Source organism: Schistocerca gregaria, chromosome 5 (assembly GCF_023897955.1).
Source record: "Schistocerca gregaria isolate iqSchGreg1 chromosome 5, iqSchGreg1.2, whole genome shotgun sequence".
NCBI classification, from domain to species: Eukaryota; Metazoa; Arthropoda; class Insecta; order Orthoptera; family Acrididae; genus Schistocerca; species Schistocerca gregaria.
Window position 1 is genome coordinate 636,389,990 of NC_064924.1, and position 18,605 is coordinate 636,408,594.

Genomic DNA, 18,605 nt, shown 5'->3' on the forward strand with positions numbered 1-18,605 from the left:
GTCGATCGTATAGCCATCCCCAGGATCCCAATATGACTGGTGGGGACCAGAGAAATACAATTGTCTTAAGTGTTGTCCTTAAGGTCCACAAGAGGAGGTCTTTTATTTGCATGACCAATGGGTGCTGGGAATTACAGTAGGCTATTGACCGTAGCCTACTGAAGGAGTCACTGCAGATTAGAAAAGTCTCATGTGACTGAGTGCAGAAATAGAGTGTAGATTTGTCACTAATTCTGCCATAAAGACACTACATTCTTTGTTTACTGCTACTGGTCTTCAGTCACAGAGCCTTCTATATAAGTGAAACCAAGAAAGCATATACCATAAAACAGCATCCTCATAATTTGGAATAATCACAAAACGTGTAGCACATATTCAATGTCAAGATAGCTCGTCATATGTAAATAACCTGCCATCAAATATCCCCGAAGCAGAAATAATTCTTCTTGCTGATGATGCGAGTATTATAGTAAGGCCTAATGAAGACACTTCAACACCTGAAAACACTAATAATACTTTCTTGCATATTAATAACTGATTCTCTGCAAACAGGCTGTCACTGAACTTACACAACCTACAATAGATGCAATCCAGTGCTGTAGAAGTATTGAGAACACCATTGGAAATAATTAACACAGGTAATTCAGCAAATGAAACAAAATGTTCTAAATTCTTGAGTTTTTATGTTGAAAAGAAGCTGAAGGAGGAGGCGGCAGAAGAGGAAAACAAGGCGGGACGCAGATGTCAGCTGCCAGATATTGAGAAAGGAAGATTTGGTGGATCTAAAAGGGTGTTTTAAGGACAATTACAACTTTTATAGTTCACAAGCCAGTATCGTGTAGAACCAATAGACGGGAGGGGATCCAGATGGCATATGCTGCAAAGCAACCATTAAAGCCAAGCACATTCTGCTGCTGGATAGTCAACTGTATCTTCGGTCATAGCCTGGGTGTGCAGATTGTAGGTGTTTGCATTCCCATAAAAGGCTGTGCAGGAAATGCTGTATTTCCTTGACAAATGAAACTAAGGGAACACAGTAAGAAACCGCCGGCCAGCATTTTCAATCACCCATTCTCAGACTTCAGTAATGGGAAGTGAAGGTCATTTTTTCCCCCTCTAGCGTCATAGGCATTTATATTACTATTTTTCTCAAATTCTGATGGATCATGTATGACAAATTGCATTAATTAATATACATATCATGATGGAGCAGTTAAAATACAGTAAAAACTTCTGGAAGAGTTACCTACATGATGATTGTGGGTGAATATCAGATGTTATTCTAACTGCTCGCTTTCTAATTTAAATCTATACTTCCCCGAGGGCATGCGGCTTTTCTGTATGATTAAATGATGATGGCATCCTTTTGGGTAAAATATTCCGGAGGTAAAATAGTCCCCCATTCGGACAGAAAACTGGCGTTCTACGGAATGGAGCGTCGAATGTCAGATCCCTTAATCGAGCAGGCAAGTTAAAAAATTTTAAAAGGAAAATGGATAGGTTAAAGTTACATATAGTGGGAATTAGTGAAGTTTGGTGGCACCAGGAACAAGACTTTTGGTCAGGTGATACAGGGTTATAAATACAAAATCAAGTAGGGGTAAAGCAGGAGTAGGTTTAATAATGAATAAAAAATATAGGAGTGTGGGTAAGCTACTACAAACAGCATAGTGAACGCAATAATATAAGATAAACACGAAGCCCACGCCTACTACAGTAGTACAAGTTTATATGCCAACTAGCTCTACAGATGATGAAGAAATTGGTGAAATGTATGATGAGATAAAAGAAATTATTCAGGTAGTGAAGGGAGACGAAAATTTAATAGTCATGGGTGACTGAAATTCAACAGTTGGAAAAGGAAAAGAAGGAAACTTAGTAGGAGAATACAGATTAGAGCTAAGAAATAAAAGAGGAAGCCGCCTGGTAGAATTTTGCACAAAACATACATTAATCACAGCTAAAACTTGGTTTAAGAATCATGAAATAAGGTTGTATACATAGAAGAACCCTGGAGATACTAAAAGGTTTCAGATAGATTATATAATGGCAAGAAAGAGATTGAGGAACCAGGTTTTAAATTGTAAGACATTTCCAGGGGCAGATGTGGACTCTGACCACAATCTATTGGTTATTAACTGTAGATTAAAACTGAAGAAACTGCAAAAAGGTGGGAATTAAGGAGATGAGACCTGGGTAAACTGAAAGAACCAGAGGTTGTACAGAGGTCCAGGGAGAGCATAAGGGAACAATTGGCAGCAATGGGGGAAAGAAATACAGTAGAAGAATGGGTAGCTTTGAGGGATGAAGTAGTGAAGGTAGCAGAGGATCAAGTAGGTAAAAAGACGAGGGCTAGTAGAAATCCTTGGGTAACAGAATAGATATTGAATTTAACTGATGAAATGAGTAAATACAAAAATGCAGTAAATGAAGCAGGCAAAAACGAATACAAACAGCTCAAAAATGAGATTGACAGGAAGTGCAAAATGGCTAAGCAGGGATGGCTAGAGGACAAATGTAAGGATGTAGAGGCTTATCTCACTAGGGGTAAGATAGATACTGCCTACAGGAAAATTAAAGAGACCTTTGGAGAGAAGAGAACCACGTGTATGAATATCAAGAGCTCAGATGGCAACCCAATTCTAAGCAAAGAAGGGAAGGCAGAAAGGTGGAAGGAGTATATAGAAGGTTTATACAAGGGCGATGTGCTTGAGGAAAATATTATGGAAATGGAAGAGGATGTAGATGAAGATAGAATGGGAGATATGATACTGCGTGAAGAGTTTGACAGAGCACTGAAAGACCTAAGTCGAAACAAGGCCCCGGGAGTAAATAACATTCCATTAGGACTACTGACAGCCTCGGGAGAGCCGGTCCTGACAAAACTCTACCATCTGGTGAGCAAGATGTATGAGAGAGGAGAATTTCCCTCAGACTTCAAGAAGAATATAATAATTCAAATCCCAAAGAAAGCAGGTGTTGACAAATGTCAAAATTACTGAACAATCAGTTTAATAAGTCACAGCTGCAAAATACTAACGGGAATTCCTTACAGACGAATGGAAAAACTGGTAGAAGCCGAACTTGGGGAAGAGCACTTTGGATTCCATGGAAATGTTGGGACACGTGAGGCAATACTGACCCTACGACTTATCTTAGAAGAAAGATTAAGGAAAGGCAAACCTACTTTTTTAGCATTTGTAGACTTAGAGAAAGCTTTTGACAATGTTGACTGGAATACTCTCTTTCAAATTCTAAAGGTGGCAGAGGTAAAATACAGGGAGCGAAAGGCTATTTACAATTTGTACAGAAAGCAGATGGCAGTTATAAGAGTCAAGGGACATGAAAGAGAAGCAGTGGTTGGGAAGGGAGTGAGGCAGGGTTGTAGCCTCTCCCTGATGTTATTCAATCTGTATATTGAGCAAGCAGTAAAGGAAACAAAAGAAAAATTCGGAGTAGGTATTAAAATCCACGGAGAAGAAATAAAAACATTGACATTCGCTGATGACATTGTAATTCTGCCAGAGACAGCAAAGAACTTGGAAGAGCAGTTGAACGGAATGGACAATCTCTTGAAAGGAAGGTATAAGATGATCAACAACAAAAGCAAAAAGAGGATAATGGAATGTAGTCGAATTAAGAAGGGTGATGCTGAGGTAATTAGATTAGGAAATGAGACACTTACAGTAGTAAATGAGTTTTGCTATTTGGGGAGCAAAATAACTGATGATGGTCAAAGTAGAGAGGATATAAAATGTAGACTGGCAATGGCAAGGAAGTGTTTCTGAAGAAGAGTATAAATTTAAGTGTCAGGAAGTCGTTTCTGAAAGTATTTGTATGGAGTGCAGCCATGTATGGAAGTGAAACAAGGACGATAACTAGTTTGCACAAGAAGAGAATAGAAGCTTTCGAAATGTGGTGCTACAGAAGAATACTGAAGATTAGATGGGTAGATCATGTAACTAATGAGGAAGTAATAAATAGAATTGGGGAGCAAAGGTGTTTGTGGCACAACTTGACTAGAAGAAGGGATCGAGGGATCACCAATTTAGTATTGGTGGGAAGCGTGGACGGTAAAAATCGCACGGGGCGACCGAGGGACGAATACACTAAGCAGATTCAGAAAAATGTAGGTTGCATTAGTTACTCAGAGATGAAGAATCTTGCACAGGATAGAGTAGCGTGGAGAGTTGCATGAAACCAATCTTTGGACTGAAGACCGTAAGAACCACCACCTTCAGAAATGTGAAGTGTGTTCCACTCAACACAGTCAAAAACTTTCTATCTACAAATGCTATACACACTGGTTTTCGTTTATTCAATGTACATTCCAAAATAAGTTGTAGAACCACACAGCTCTGCCTCACATGTTCCTACACTTCTCTGGAACCCAAATTAAACTTCCCTGTGGTTGGTTTTACCAAGTCTTTCCATTCTTCTGCAAATACTGTGTTTAATTTTCTGTGGATACAACAAGTTACTCGAGTTTAGATAACGTAAAAAAATAAATGAATAAATAAAATAGTTATCTACAGAGTGCTATACCACAAAAATGAATTAACCAGTTTAATGTAAAAAGGAGGTAAAAAAAGAATCGTGCATCAACAACCAATTTCAAAGCATGCATGAGAATAAAATGCATACAAGAAATACATGTATTAGTCGAAATACTGTTTCTCCATAATGTGTGCTACCACTGCTGCCAGTTGACATAGCAGAAGAGATTACGTGCAAGGGACATTCAGAATCCAAATAATAAGTGTCTTTTCCGGTTGTTGACCTCTTATCACTCTTGTAAATGACTGAAGTTTGATTACAAGCTGTGACGTAGCAACACATAAAGGTACTGATCCAGGAAGTACAGAATTTATTTCTTTAAATCTAGTCAATGATCATAAATAAATTGCCTTTAGACTATCATCCTGAATGAATAATAAACACATTCAGATCTGCCTTGTGTGCATCCTATTGTGGACATTTTGTGGTTTGCCAGTGTAGTAACATTGTTGACAGCAGTGCAACACGTACCAGTGCATAGTTGCAAAAATTACAGTCATCATGCTTGCATATCGCACAGTGGGTTGCAATGGGAGAGGCACTGCAAGATTGTAGATGGAATGTTTTCCAAGAAGATGTATCACACACCATTCCATATTGACGGCCCCCGAGACACGCCTTGGAGAAGTCAGAAAGTTGCACATGGATATTTCCAGTGTGTCCATTGTCCAATGAAGTAGTAGCACTTTGTGCCTGGTGCTTGCCCCATTCAGCTCGAACTCTAAACACTACAGTTGGAGGAGGATGTGCAGAAAATGTTCGAAAAGGACACAGCCACCACCACTTGGCAGTTGTGATAGACATGGCACACAGATAGAAGTGCTGTGTAGTGAGTTGTGTGTTATCCATGAACACCAGCTCCATCAACACCAGTTCCATCCATAATATCTGCAGAAGGTCCAGGCATTACAGGAAGAGGACTGCTCATGATGGGTACAGTTTGTGAAGCAGGATTTACAGCACTGCATATTCCAGCCACAATTCCTGGGCTTGGTGTTAGTCATGGCCCAACTAATGAATTATTAAGGGTGGATCAGGTCCACAAACAATACAATTGCCAAATTTGATACCTCTCAACTATTTTCTGTGGGGCAGTATGAAGAAAGTAGTGTATGGCACACCTGTAAGTGGAGAATCTTATTGCTCAAATCCATGGAGCAACTGAAACAGTTCAAAGACGATGACACGTATTGACTCGTGTGTGAGGCTCAGCAATGCCAATGTAGGCTCTGCATTGATGTAGGATGTACGCAGTTCAAAGCTCACTGCAATGAAGACAATGTAACATGCTACTCATGTTGGGTTCATTAATGTAATATGGAATGCACACCGATCTCAGAATCATTGTGTGAACAGTGTTGCTGTTCACAGCGAACTGGAATGTAGTTGCGGCACACGAAGCATGTGTGTGACATAGTCATCAGGTGTTGCTACTGTATACATATCTGGCAAAAAGTGCATATAATATGTATATGATACCTTTCAACTATTTCCTGTGAGTTAGTATGAAGAGTATAGTGTATAGCATTCTTGTAATGTCAGCAGAGAATCTTTTTGCTTGAGACCGTGGAGCAACTGAAATACTTCAAAGATGGCAACACGTATTGGCTCGTGTGTGAAGCTCAGCACTGCCGATGTAGGCTCTGCACTGATGTAGGAGAAAGTCTCTAATAAATATGAGGTAGATCGATCCTGTTAATCTGTTTGGCAGTAGATATGGCCCATTGATATGGTCACTACTCAGCATTATAAATCAGCAGGGGCTACTGAATAATTCATATGTGGGCTATGTGAAATTCACATAGTTGGCTAAAAATTAGCTAAAAAGGTATTCTGGTACTAAAATTTATTCCAAGGCATCATTCCGACAAAATGCAATACATCAAAATGGATGAATGGTATTTATTGTTAGTAAAAGAAAAATGGGCGATTCTGACTGAAATGAAGATTGTCACTATAGATCAAAATCAGCAAACGATTTGTCTGCTCTTGACCTAACAGTCCTCCTAATAATACAGTTTGTTGTGACCCATCTTCTTAAGAATTAAAAATAACTCTAAGCAAGAGTGGGCTATCAACGCTCCAAGATATTGCCACTAATTTGCAGTTAAGAAAATGTATCTCAGTACTCTGTAGGTGCATAATCATTTCTAATCTTGAAAACTGTTAGAAATTGTGTTTGTTTTCACTGAAAGTGAACACCACTCAGCATTATAAATCAATATTGGATACTTCACATGTGGGCTATGTGAAATTGATAAATTCTGTTTCTTTGTGAACAGTGACTCAATTTACAAAAGGAACAGCTAAATAAGAACACATTGTTAAATAAATACTCTGCAAACACCACTTTCTATTTTCTAAGTTTCATCTTTTGTCTTCGATATAGGTTACCTTTAACAGTACTACTCATTAGAGGCATTCAAGAGACAACACTGAAATGGCGACTGTAAGCATGGTATTTACTATGTGAAATGGAACTCTAAACTGAACACCTACCGTAATTTCCAATAATACAATTCTTCCAACTGTCATCAAAGTGCGAGTGCCTTATGGCTGAGCTAGACTAAAAGTTTCAACCCAGAAACAGATCTCTCTCACTAACAAATTTCTAGCATTTGCTTGGAGCTCATGCCCCTGGATGCTGTATGTAATATCACTGACTGGAAGAGAGAAATACGAGTCTAATAACTGCACAGGCTCAATGTTACCATATTATGATTAAAAACACCTGAACTGTCATCAAACTTCTCTCATTTAAAAAGGTAGTTCTTTGCACCAAATATATTTCTGTAGTGCAACAGAACAAAATCATTGTTTGCAACTGGTTTGTAGTAGAAAATTCAGAGAATAATTAAAGCTTTTCGCACTAATAAGAAATTATGTAGTTTAATTCTGAGCAACATGAACAGTGTTACCTGTCAGAGGTGAAATGGTGATATATAGGCTGTGGACATGAAAAACTAGGGTAATGGACCAATCAACTGTGCTGTGTCCTTTTATTTACAGTGCACAGTTCAAACCACATTATCACTGACAGTAAATATGTGGAGACTCACTGGACCATATCGAACAAACGTTTGCTTCTGTGATAAGCTAGCATATGATTTGCCAATTTCTGTAATTATTTTCAATAGCACCCCCATTCTAACCAACTAGTTACGTGCAACAGAAAAAGTTCAGATATACGACCACTGAGAACTTGTTTCATAAGCAACATACCGTACATTACAATATGGGGTACTCAAACAAAGAGATTTTAATTATTATCAAAGTATAATTTTTATATACTAAGCAGAGTTCTGCCTTACCTTGTGCGCTTCCAGAACTTCAACCCATTGTTGTTTTTCTTCAGGGTTGTCAGCTCTCAGATACCACACACAGTCATTAACGGAAACATCAAATCTGCATTCATCAAATTCATGCGGCTGAAAAAGGATTTTGGTGTTTTGTAATACACTCGACATGAAAGCTTCAAAACAAATATTAAAACAACTAGCAATAACAGGCAACAATGTGACTTCACCACTCCAAGATTTCTCGTAACTAGATGAGAACATTAATAACAGAAGAAAATCACATAGATGAGCAGATATTATAATACTAAACATAAGAACAAGAATGTCCACGTCCTATTTAGAAACAAGTTCAGACACATTTATCTTTTCTACAATGTGTAGCATATTAATATTTTTTGGAAGGAAGCGACATCGATTTGATGAACCACCACCTCACTTTTTCGCAGTTCATCGGTAATGACCTGCCAGTATCTTACCTACCTCCTTGGTAGTGAGTGATTAAACTAAGTCTTGCAAAACATTTATCACCAAAAACGTTGTGAAAATCTTGCACCCTGTTTTTACGCTTGATTTTAATTCATGTGCACACAAAATTATCCTAATTTTCGGTGCTGTCCGCAGTTGAATCGACAAAAGAAATGTTTCGAATGCAACAACAGTGAATGACAGAACGAAACAGATTGAAAAGTACTTCTTGCAACAATTCACAAAGCTAACCTTAACTGTCGCCTTGTAAATGCTAATAGCCCCTCGACATCCGAAGCCTGTATCTTGTTCTGATTTGTAGTATGAGAGCGTGCCATCCTTCAAAACGATAAATCTGCTTTGCCATCCATGAATGTAGTTGGTCCATTTGCTAAGGACACCTTGCATTTCGGGGTGGTTATATCCATTGTCGGAATCATCTTCATCATCACTAAATACTAGCGCGTGATCATCCGTCATTTTTAAATTACAGAATGAAGATTAAGAAAACCAAAAACTGGTGTCATACAGAAGACATGTTCCAGTCTTTTATCTTTTTTTTATCACTGAAGATACCCAATCAACCCCAAACACCTGACACAAAAACACAAGTTACACACTCGGCTTACGACAGATGTGTGATGGTTTAAGTTCTTTGGACTAGTGCACAGCTGTTATCATCTTTGGTTACTTGCACACAGTGATGGTGGTGGTTGAGGTTAACAGTACGATGCAAGAAGAATAGATTTTTTGTTTAGTACAAACGTGTGTAGTTCGCTCCTCCAAGGAAGAAGCAACTGCTAAGAAAATTGCTTTTGCATTTGGAACAGAATAAATGTACTAGTGAGTTGTTACGAAGTTTTATACGGTTAAAGAGCTGGACGTTATGTGGTGATTACATCTTGGACCCGACGCAAGTTTACAAACTTCCTGATCCACATATCATAATGTGTAATGACTGAGCAACAGCGAGTTACCAGAATGAATGCTAATCGTATATTTTAATCTATTCCCTGTAATAACTTGAGTAACTCTTCGCTTATCCTGTGTGTAAGATGTCAGCTCATAAAAGCCATGGCAACCCTTCAGGCCTGAAGCAGATTGACCTCGACCAAATCTGGGATGATCTGAAGGATGGCATCGAACAAGTTTATAATCGCCAAGGTATGCCAAAACCTCGATACATGGAATTATACACCCATGTGTACGATTACTGTACAAGCGTCCATCAGCAAGTTAGTCGCCCAACAAACAAGCCAAAGAAAGGACAAGTATCAAGTGGTGGTGCACAGCTTGTGGGTCTGGAGCTGTATAAAAGACTCAGAGAATTTCTAAGAAATTATCTTGTCAATTTACTCAAAAAGATGAAAATGGATGGTATAGATCTCATGGATGAAGATGTACTCCAGTTTTACACGAAACAGTGGGAAGACTATCAATTCAGTTCAAAGGTGCTAAATGGAGTTTGTTCATATCTGAACAGGCACTGGGTTCGACGAGAATACGAAGAAGGTCGTAAGGGTGTGTATGAAGTGTATCAATTGGCATTAGTAACCTGGAGAGATAATTTATTTAAGCAGCTGAATAAGCAAGTGACAAATGCAGTTTTGAAATTTATAGAAAGGGAACGCAGTGGTGAGACAATTAACACAAGACTTGTGAGTGGCGTTATAAACTGCTATGTTGAATTGGGCCTCAATGAAGAAGATCCAAATGCTAAGGGGCGAAATTTGTCAGTCTACATGAATTCTTTCGAAGATGTATTTTTGGAAGATACAGAAAGATTTTATACCCACGAAAGTACCGAATTTTTGCGCCAGAATCCAGTTACAGAGTACATGAAAAAGGCAGAGCAGCGTCTTCTAGAAGAACAAAGAAGGGTACAAGTGTACCTTCATGAAACAACATTGGAGAGATTAGCCAAGACTTGTGAAAGAGTACTGATTCAGAAACATTTAGAAATATTCCATGCAGAATTTCAGAATCTGCTTGATGCTGACAAAAACGAAGATCTTGGAAGAATGTATCAATTGGTGGCACGGATTTCAGATGGTCTTGGTGAATTACGTAACTTGCTTGAAATTTATATTGTAAACCAAGGCCTTGCCGCTATTGATAAATGTGGTGAAATGGCTAACAGTGATCCTAAAGTTTATGTCAACACTATACTGGAAGTACATAAGAAGTACAATGCCCTGGTTTTGACAGCTTTTAATAATGATTCTGGATTTGTTGCTGCCCTTGACAAGGCATGTGGGAGATTCATTAATAGCAATGCTGTCACTCGTCAGGCAAACAGTTCATCAAAGTCGCCTGAACTACTTGCTAAGTATTGTGATTTGTTGCTAAAAAAGAGCAGTAAAAATCCCGAAGAGGCAGAGCTTGAAGACACTCTGAATCAAGTCATGGTAGTATTCAAGTATATAGAAGATAAAGATGTTTTCCAAAAATTTTATAGTAAAATGCTGGCGAAACGTCTTGTACAGCATATGTCTGCTAGTGATGATGCTGAAGCATCGATGATATCTAAACTAAAGCAAGCATGTGGATTTGAGTACACTTCAAAATTACAGAGAATGTTTCAGGACATTGGTGTATCAAAAGACTTGAATGAGACCTTCAGAAAGCATTTGGCTAATTCATATGAACCTCTGGACATAGATTTCAGTATTCAAGTTCTTTCGTCTGGTTCCTGGCCATTCCAGCAGTCATTCACATTTTCTTTGCCATCAGAATTGGAACGTAGTGTTCATCGCTTTGCAACATTCTACAGCAGTCAGCACAGTGGGAGAAAACTTAGCTGGTTGTACAACATGTCAAAAGGAGAGCTCGTTACAAACTGTTTCCGAAACAGATACACACTTCAAGCCTCAACTTTTCAGATGGCAGTTTTACTGCAGTTTAATGTAAGTGAAGTATGGGTATTGCAGCAGCTTCATGAATCTACTCAAATTAAGCTTGATTTTCTGATCCAAGTTGTTCAGATACTCTTGAAAGCAAAGCTGTTACAATCGGATGATGATGAAAGTGAATTGCAACCAAGCTCTGTTATCTCCTTGTTTTCGGGTTATAAAAACAAGAAACTGCGAGTTAATATCAACATACCTATGAAGACTGAATTGAAAGTAGAACAAGAGACCACACACAAACACATAGAAGAAGACCGTAAATTATTAATACAAGCAGCAATAGTCCGAATAATGAAAATGAGGAAAGTCCTGAAGCATCAGCAACTTGTGGCAGAAGTTCTCAACCAGCTGTCATCAAGATTTAAGCCAAGAGTTCATATTATTAAGAAGTGTATTGACATACTGATTGAGAAGGAATACTTGGAAAGAACGGAGAGCCAGAAGGACACTTACAGTTATCTTGCTTGATTACTGAGCAACCATTCATAATGAAGTGTTCTCTCATTGTGCATTTGATATGGAGGCGTATTATGTGCAAAACTTGATGTTTGTCTGAGACACTGTTAACTATAAAATTGTCATGACCACAATTCTACTTGTAGAAAGTGAAAGTAAGAAATATACTTAATCTCTTTCCATTCCTCTGTTGGTTTTCATTTTATAGAAGCATGGTGCATTACTTTTTTTACCATTATAATTAAAAGTTCCACATTTCAAACTGTCACTTTGTGTGAGAATGTGTATTTTTGTTTCAGAGTCTTAATCATTATTTTTTATTACCCTGTAGAATTGTAAATAAGTGTGCTATACTACATTCAAAATGTTGTAGCCCCCTATGTAGTGAATAAAATGTGATGTTGAAGTTGTATTGTGAACCCAATTTACAGTTACTGCTTCACCTGTACCCTAAAAAGATTACTTTGTGTCTACTGTGCATATCGTTCATGTTTTGCTGACATGCAAGATCTTAAACGTAACGTATAAGAATAATTAAGTTAAATAAATGTGGAATTTTGTGGTATCTGTGCTTATTGTCCATATAACAATAACTACTTTTTGCTGTTGTGAATGTGTAGCTACAAAATAAATGTGATGCCTGCAAAACACACAGTCCATTTGAATAAGAATTATTTTGTTAGCATAAAAATATTTTACACACTATGTGACTTTTCATTGCATAGGCCTAAAAACTTTTGAAATAAGTAAATGAACATGCAGCTCTTTTTATCTAGTGCTTGTAATGGTTCTCTCAATGTGAAGACTAAAATTCTTAAAGTTCCCCATATCCCTATATGATGTTGTTGGCTGCTGGTGTTTCCCTTGCTTGATTTCAGTTCAAATGGGGATGGCGTTTTCCATCCATATATTTTATAGCTGATTAAGAATAATATGCTTCTGCCTGAAAAGTAATGTGTGACAACAATTTCTTGGGACGTGGAATCAAGAACATGTAATTCTGATTGGCTGTATGAGTGATATTTTTCTGGTTTATTGCCCTATTAATAGGTGAGTGTTCTGTACTTGGTACACACAAATGTATTTAAGTGTTTGTTAGACATTATAAATAAATGTTGTGGCTCCATTTGCATAAATGTGTGCAACAAAAAACAAATTAATGTGTCTTTATGTGAAAATAAATTAGCCAAGAAATCAGATTCACAATAATTTTTTTTAACAAATTTATCTGTGATTGTCATTTGTTTTGGTGCAGCTTGCTGCCATAATGTAGTATGCCATTACAAATTGTGTTACTTTTTAGGCTGACTTTTCTGTTTTGCAGTGGGAAAGCGTTTGCCATTTTAACACCTGTAACAGAAATGCAAGTACAGAAGAAATTCACTTGCGGTCTCTTTTTGTATTTTCAATAAGGTTCATCTTCCTGCTCAGCTTGCTATATTGTGTATGGTATGTTTGAGATGCCGACCAAATGGTTCTGTTGTACACCTCATAATTCTTTGTAGCCTAAGAGAGAGACTTTCAGTGGCTCTGCATGTATTTTATGTAATTCCGATGATGGTCTGTGCTTTGTCAAGCTACTGGAATTAGTTTCTCTCCAATACTTAATCTAGTTTATCATCATTTCACCTATTCTTTACTGCACAAGTCATTTTGCTTATGTTGCTTTAAAAACTGGTAATAACACAACTATTCCTTTAATTGCAGTTTCACATGTTTCCATACACGTATCACTGTAAACAAATAATTTTGTATTTGCTATCAAATAATTATCTTATGTGTTGGAAAATCATTCTCTTTGTTTTTAATGTGTTTCCTCTAATCCTTTTTCTCCATATTACACTCAAAGCTCATTACATGAACCGCCTTCTCAAAAACCTTCCTCAGTTAACACCAGCAATACAAACAATAAGAATTGTAAATTCTGCAGAAATATCCTTATAAACATTTCCTTCTTTACATAAAAGTCTTGTTATTGTTATCCAAAGGAATCTGTTGTCTGGTCTTATACGCCATATCACAGCCTGTACATGATTCAGTGTGATAACTTAGTTTAGGATTACAGGCTAAATAGAACGAGAGCACTAGAATGACATATGCATTACCTGTAAATGGTCGTAAGAGGTATGTCATTTAAATATTGACCTTTCTGATAAAATGGAATTCCAACTTCCTCGGATGTGTCCCTTTATTTCTATTATTCTTTCTAGTAAATGTGACAGTATTAATACTAAACTGAAACAAGAAAGATATGTAATTCTTTGCTTTTCAGCACTTATGTTGAACTGTGTAATTTTGTGTACTCGTGATGTGATCAAATAAATGTTTGGGAGCTAAAAATTTATAAAAATCCAAACGTTTTAGACAAATTGAATATATATGTATTCACTCTTTATGTACTGCACATCTCTTCCTTCATAAATTGATGGGATATAGCACTTTGCTTGACTGATATCAAAGAGTGTCATCACCACCAGAGTTTATATTTGAATAGTGTTCACAAATTTGTTAAGGCAAACAGCAATAGCTTTACTTGAAGGTCCAGTTTGTGTTATGCTGTTATTTCATCAATTTAAGTGAGAAATGCTTTGCCTCCACTGAATTTAATGTCAGATAAAACAGAAGTGATTGATCGCCTTGCCAATTTTATTGTGAATGTTTCTTGTATTTGTAGAAGATTTGGTGGTCTCTTGACTGGCTTGTGGATATAATTGACATAGCATCATTCAGCCCACAAAATGTTCTTTACATCTAAAATCAGTCTAAAAGTTATTCTGTTAAAAACTCTCACAAGAAGCTTTGTAGCGTAGGCTTGTATATGCACCTACACCATAGAGTATTGAAATTTCATACAGAAATAAATTCACTTTTAACCTGTTTCAATGTGAATGCAATTTCTTATTATTGTACTGCCTTAAATCTTTATATCTTTTGTATGCTTCTTTTTTCCACAATGTGTGTAATCTTGTTTCTCAGTTCTTGGTGATCATGTCCACTACTTGAGCCTACTTTCAAAATTAAGACCTGATTGGTCTAAAAAGAACACAGATCAAAAAACTGTTAAGGGGTAAACATTCTCTGTCCATTTTTCTGCATAGGTACGATTATTCTGAAGGCATTTGCCCTCATGGAACAAGTCGTTTTTACCTTTGCTTATGATTCTGTTTAGGGTTTCGGCCAATACAGAATTGAAATTTTCAGGTCTTACTCCTCAAAAGTTCCCGAAGTTTGGATCACATATGTATCATGAGTGACAGTCTGTGAGCATGCATTGTCGTGAATTATTAGAGGTAGAGGTTTCTCATGTTGCCATGGCATATGTTTACTAATTCTCCTCAGATGCTATTCATGTTGCTGGCCCCTGTAAATCTGGCAAGACCACGTCTCTCTGCTCTCAAAACACAATTAGCTTGATTTTTTATGCAGATTCTTCTTTAATTTAATGGCTTTATGAATAGTTTGTTGGCTTGCTGCTTAGGGTACACATTGGTACAAGAACCCTGTTTCATAATCAATATCAGTAATGGTTACTGAATGTCACTCATCTCCCAGTCATGAGGATTAGTGCAGCCTACTCTAAATGTGTGAAAATATTGTCTTACATTTCCCTTTCTTGTAGCTAAAGGCTTGTAAATGTCACTTAGTTCATAGTGCATTTGTTGCAAACACTGTAAAGGACTTTGGCGTTTTACACGTGGAAGATTTGTGCTGGCTAATGCACAAGCAGAACCTGTTCACTTCATTTCTACTCAAAAAGCTTTTACATCAATAGGGGCAAGTGCATAGGCAACAGCTGTCAACTTTTGTTTGGACTCAACTGCTTTCAGTGCTGTATAATCTTCCAGTCTGTGTGTTTGTGAGAGGTGACAAAACATAGCAATTTGGAACTTTATTAATAAAGAAAAAGACATTGCCACATATATAAAATTAATTCTATAGACCATGGCAGTGGCATAAAAAAATGACACATTGAAATAATTGTCCACCGAGTTTAATGACTTTTCCTACATTTGAATGCAAGATAAGAACAGATAGCAAAAGCTGAGCCCATAGATATGGTCTCCCAAACACTACTTTCATTAAAACATAAATTCAAAAATATAAAAACAAGTAAATTGTGTACAGGCCAAAATACATTAAGCATTTGCTTGTGAGTTAATATTGAACAATATAGCAGTTGTGATTGTTAAAAGTATACATGTCCTTGCTGCGAAACTGAGAAATATCCATGAAAAATGTTGATGCCTTTTGAGTAGTTATTAGCATATACAGTTTAGTGCCATTTATAAATTCTCATCCTTAACTAGCTCAATATATATAACACTGATAATGTATTTGTAAATAAGCAGAAGTTAAACACCTACCTGTCCTGTAGTAAGTGGAATGTTAGATTATGATAAACACTTAGTCATAGTACATAACTATGTATGCAGTTCAGAAACATTCAGTGACAGCAGTCAGGCTCATTAATAATAAAATAGAGCCTAAAGCCGGCTCTAAATTCAACATTTTCTTATTAGTTTGTGAGCAACACCCGCCCCCAGCCCCCCCTCCCCCCCCCCCCTCCCCACGCCCATTCTTTTAAAAAATTCATTAATATGAAGTCTTATATGAAACCTTGGATCAGTACAGACATTTGAGTGCCTTACAAAACAAAAACGGTAAATCATCAAAATATCCAGAACAATTAAGAATCCTGAAGTACTTTCATATTATAAACAGTGTTCTAACATTTTATGAAAAATAGTAAAGAGATTGAAATTATGCATATCTTGTTAGGAATTGGGATGTCAAACAGTAAAAGACATTCAAATGGAATATTGTTTAAAGAGAGTCTAGGTCTGTAGCCTTAGAAGATGAAACTATTTCTAATCAAGAGAAGAGTAAATGCAGCAGTTATTTTTATTGATTTCATTTTAAAAAAAGATGCGAGACCATTTTCAGAAGTGATAGCAAACCAGTACTCTGAAGAATCAAATTAGGGGAGATTTAGTGTAATGGATATTTGTCACTCATCCCCATTGGAAATAAGATCAACATGAACCTCAAGAGGAAGAGTTTCTGTACAGTTTATGAAATCTCCAATGAGAAAGTAAATTGTTGTCGCTGTTTAATTTATTTTTTGTCACATATGTAATATATCGTTAGTTCTGATTATTTTTTTCCAGACACATTAAAATTATCAGTTATTAGGCCACTCTATAAGAGAGGTGACTCCACAGATGTATACACTGGCCAGTCTTACTTCTGATATCATTTGCAAAAATTTTGAGATGATAATGAACTCAGTGGTTCTCACATCTGAGTGGTAAATGGATACTTAATCAAACACAGTTTGGATTTCAAAAGGGCTGTTCTATTAAAGAATATTGTGTATATCTTTACTGAGCACATAATAAAATTTTCACATTATAAAATATCACCAGTTGGGATCTTCTGTGATGTATCAATGGTGTTTGACTGAGTGAGTCATAATATTATATTTGAAAAATTAAGCTTATGTGGGATACATGGTCCAGCAAATGCCTGGGTTAGTTATGTGCAAGACACAAGATGCAGAAAGTTATGTTTAGGATAACTGAGTAATTGAAACAAATCACAATGAATGTTGCACACAAGGTTCTGTCATGTGCCAGTTACTATTCAGGTGGCCACATTATTTGAATCTGAAGACAAAATTATAATGGGATTGGATATATATATAATAGAAAGAAACTTCCACATGGGAAAAATATATTAAAAACAAAGATTCCAAGACTTACCAAGCGGGAAAGCGCTGGCAGACAGGCACAATGAACAAAACACACACACAGAATTACTAGCTTTCGCAACCGATGGTTGCTTCTTCAGGAAGGAGAGGGAAAGACGAAAGGATGTGGGTTTTAAGGGAGAGGGTAAGGAGTCATTCCAATCCCGGGAGCGGAAAGACTTCCCTTAGGGGGGAAAAAAAAAGGACAGGTGTACACACACACACACACATCATATCCTTGGTTCTCGACACCCAACTGGCCTTAATTTTCATTAATTCCTTCCGTCTCAGCATTTCTACACAGTAACTACTCCTTTCTTCACTCTGTTTTAATTTTCTACGTCTTTCATTTTCTGGTCTGTCTATTTTTCGCCATCCCCCTTCCACGTCTGTTACATATAATGCACTTAGCTTTTCACTTTTACTAACTCATGCACAATGTTTTAGTAGTAATCCCTGTGTTGGATATTATCCTGTCTTCCACTTTTAAGCTCTCATGTTTTTAAATATTGTGCTGTGCAGACCCCAACAATCTATCTTTCCCTTCTCATCCCATACAGTAAGTCTCCCGTGGCCGAGGGTGCTGGATGACTTTTCCAACTCTAACCCCTTTTCCTAAACCTCTCCAGTTTCATTCCCTTTACCCCACTTCCTTCCCCTTCAACCTTCCTGCCAGAAGAAGGAGCCACTGGCTCAAAGCTTGCATAAGTAAAACTTTTTTTTAAATATGTGTGTAGTCCTGCTGCTACTTGGTGAGTAGTTTTTTAATCTATCCAGTCACATTATATTGTCAAAAATTGGAAGTCAAAATTAGTTGTTTTTGCAAATGGCATGAGTGTTGCTGTCAAGCCCCACAAAGAAGAGCATGCTCAGGGAAATTAATAAATGATGTTTTTGCTAAATGTTAACTAGCTTTGTTCAGAAATGATATACTGTAACATGTGAAGGGGATATAGAAATTGGTAAGTTAACATATTCTGCATATTTTCATTCACTGATGTCAAATGTATATGCAGTGGATAGACAGAAATATGGAAACACCGTGTGAAATGCATGCTTGTGATGCAAATGCTCTTAACAAAAAGAAAAAAAAAAAAAAACCATGGTGTCGAAGCCATGAAACCTGGACTACGGAGCAATGGAAGATTGTTACTTGTCAGAGAGTCTTTT

At 37.0% G+C, this 18,605-nt stretch overlaps 2 protein-coding genes across 2 annotated transcripts in view; one reads left to right on the forward strand and one right to left on the reverse strand.

The window, feature by feature from the left end:
- The window catches only part of LOC126271980 (ceramide transfer protein), a 214,035-nt gene extending 205,071 nt beyond the window's left edge, over positions 1–8,964 (reverse strand). Inside the window, exons 1-2 of the mRNA XM_049974446.1 lie at positions 8,574–8,964; positions 7,869–7,985 (exon numbers count right to left, since the gene is read on the reverse strand). Coding sequence (XP_049830403.1) covers positions 7,869–7,985; positions 8,574–8,801 — 345 coding nt within the window. The 5' untranslated portion in view covers positions 8,802–8,964. The remainder of the gene's footprint in view (positions 1–7,868; positions 7,986–8,573) is intronic.
- Positions 8,965–8,970: 6 nt separating this feature from the next.
- Positions 8,971–13,478, forward strand: LOC126271978 (cullin-1). The gene has a single exon (XM_049974443.1). The coding sequence runs from the start codon at positions 9,377–9,379 to the stop codon at positions 11,696–11,698; it is 2,322 nt and encodes a 773-aa protein (XP_049830400.1). The 5' UTR covers positions 8,971–9,376; the 3' UTR covers positions 11,699–13,478.
- Positions 13,479–18,605: the final 5,127 nt, after the last annotated feature.

Coding starts and splice junctions, on each gene's coding strand:
- LOC126271978 (XM_049974443.1), top strand. CDS start 9,377: ATGTCAGCTCATAAAAGCCATGGCAACCCTTCAGGCCTGAAGCAGATT.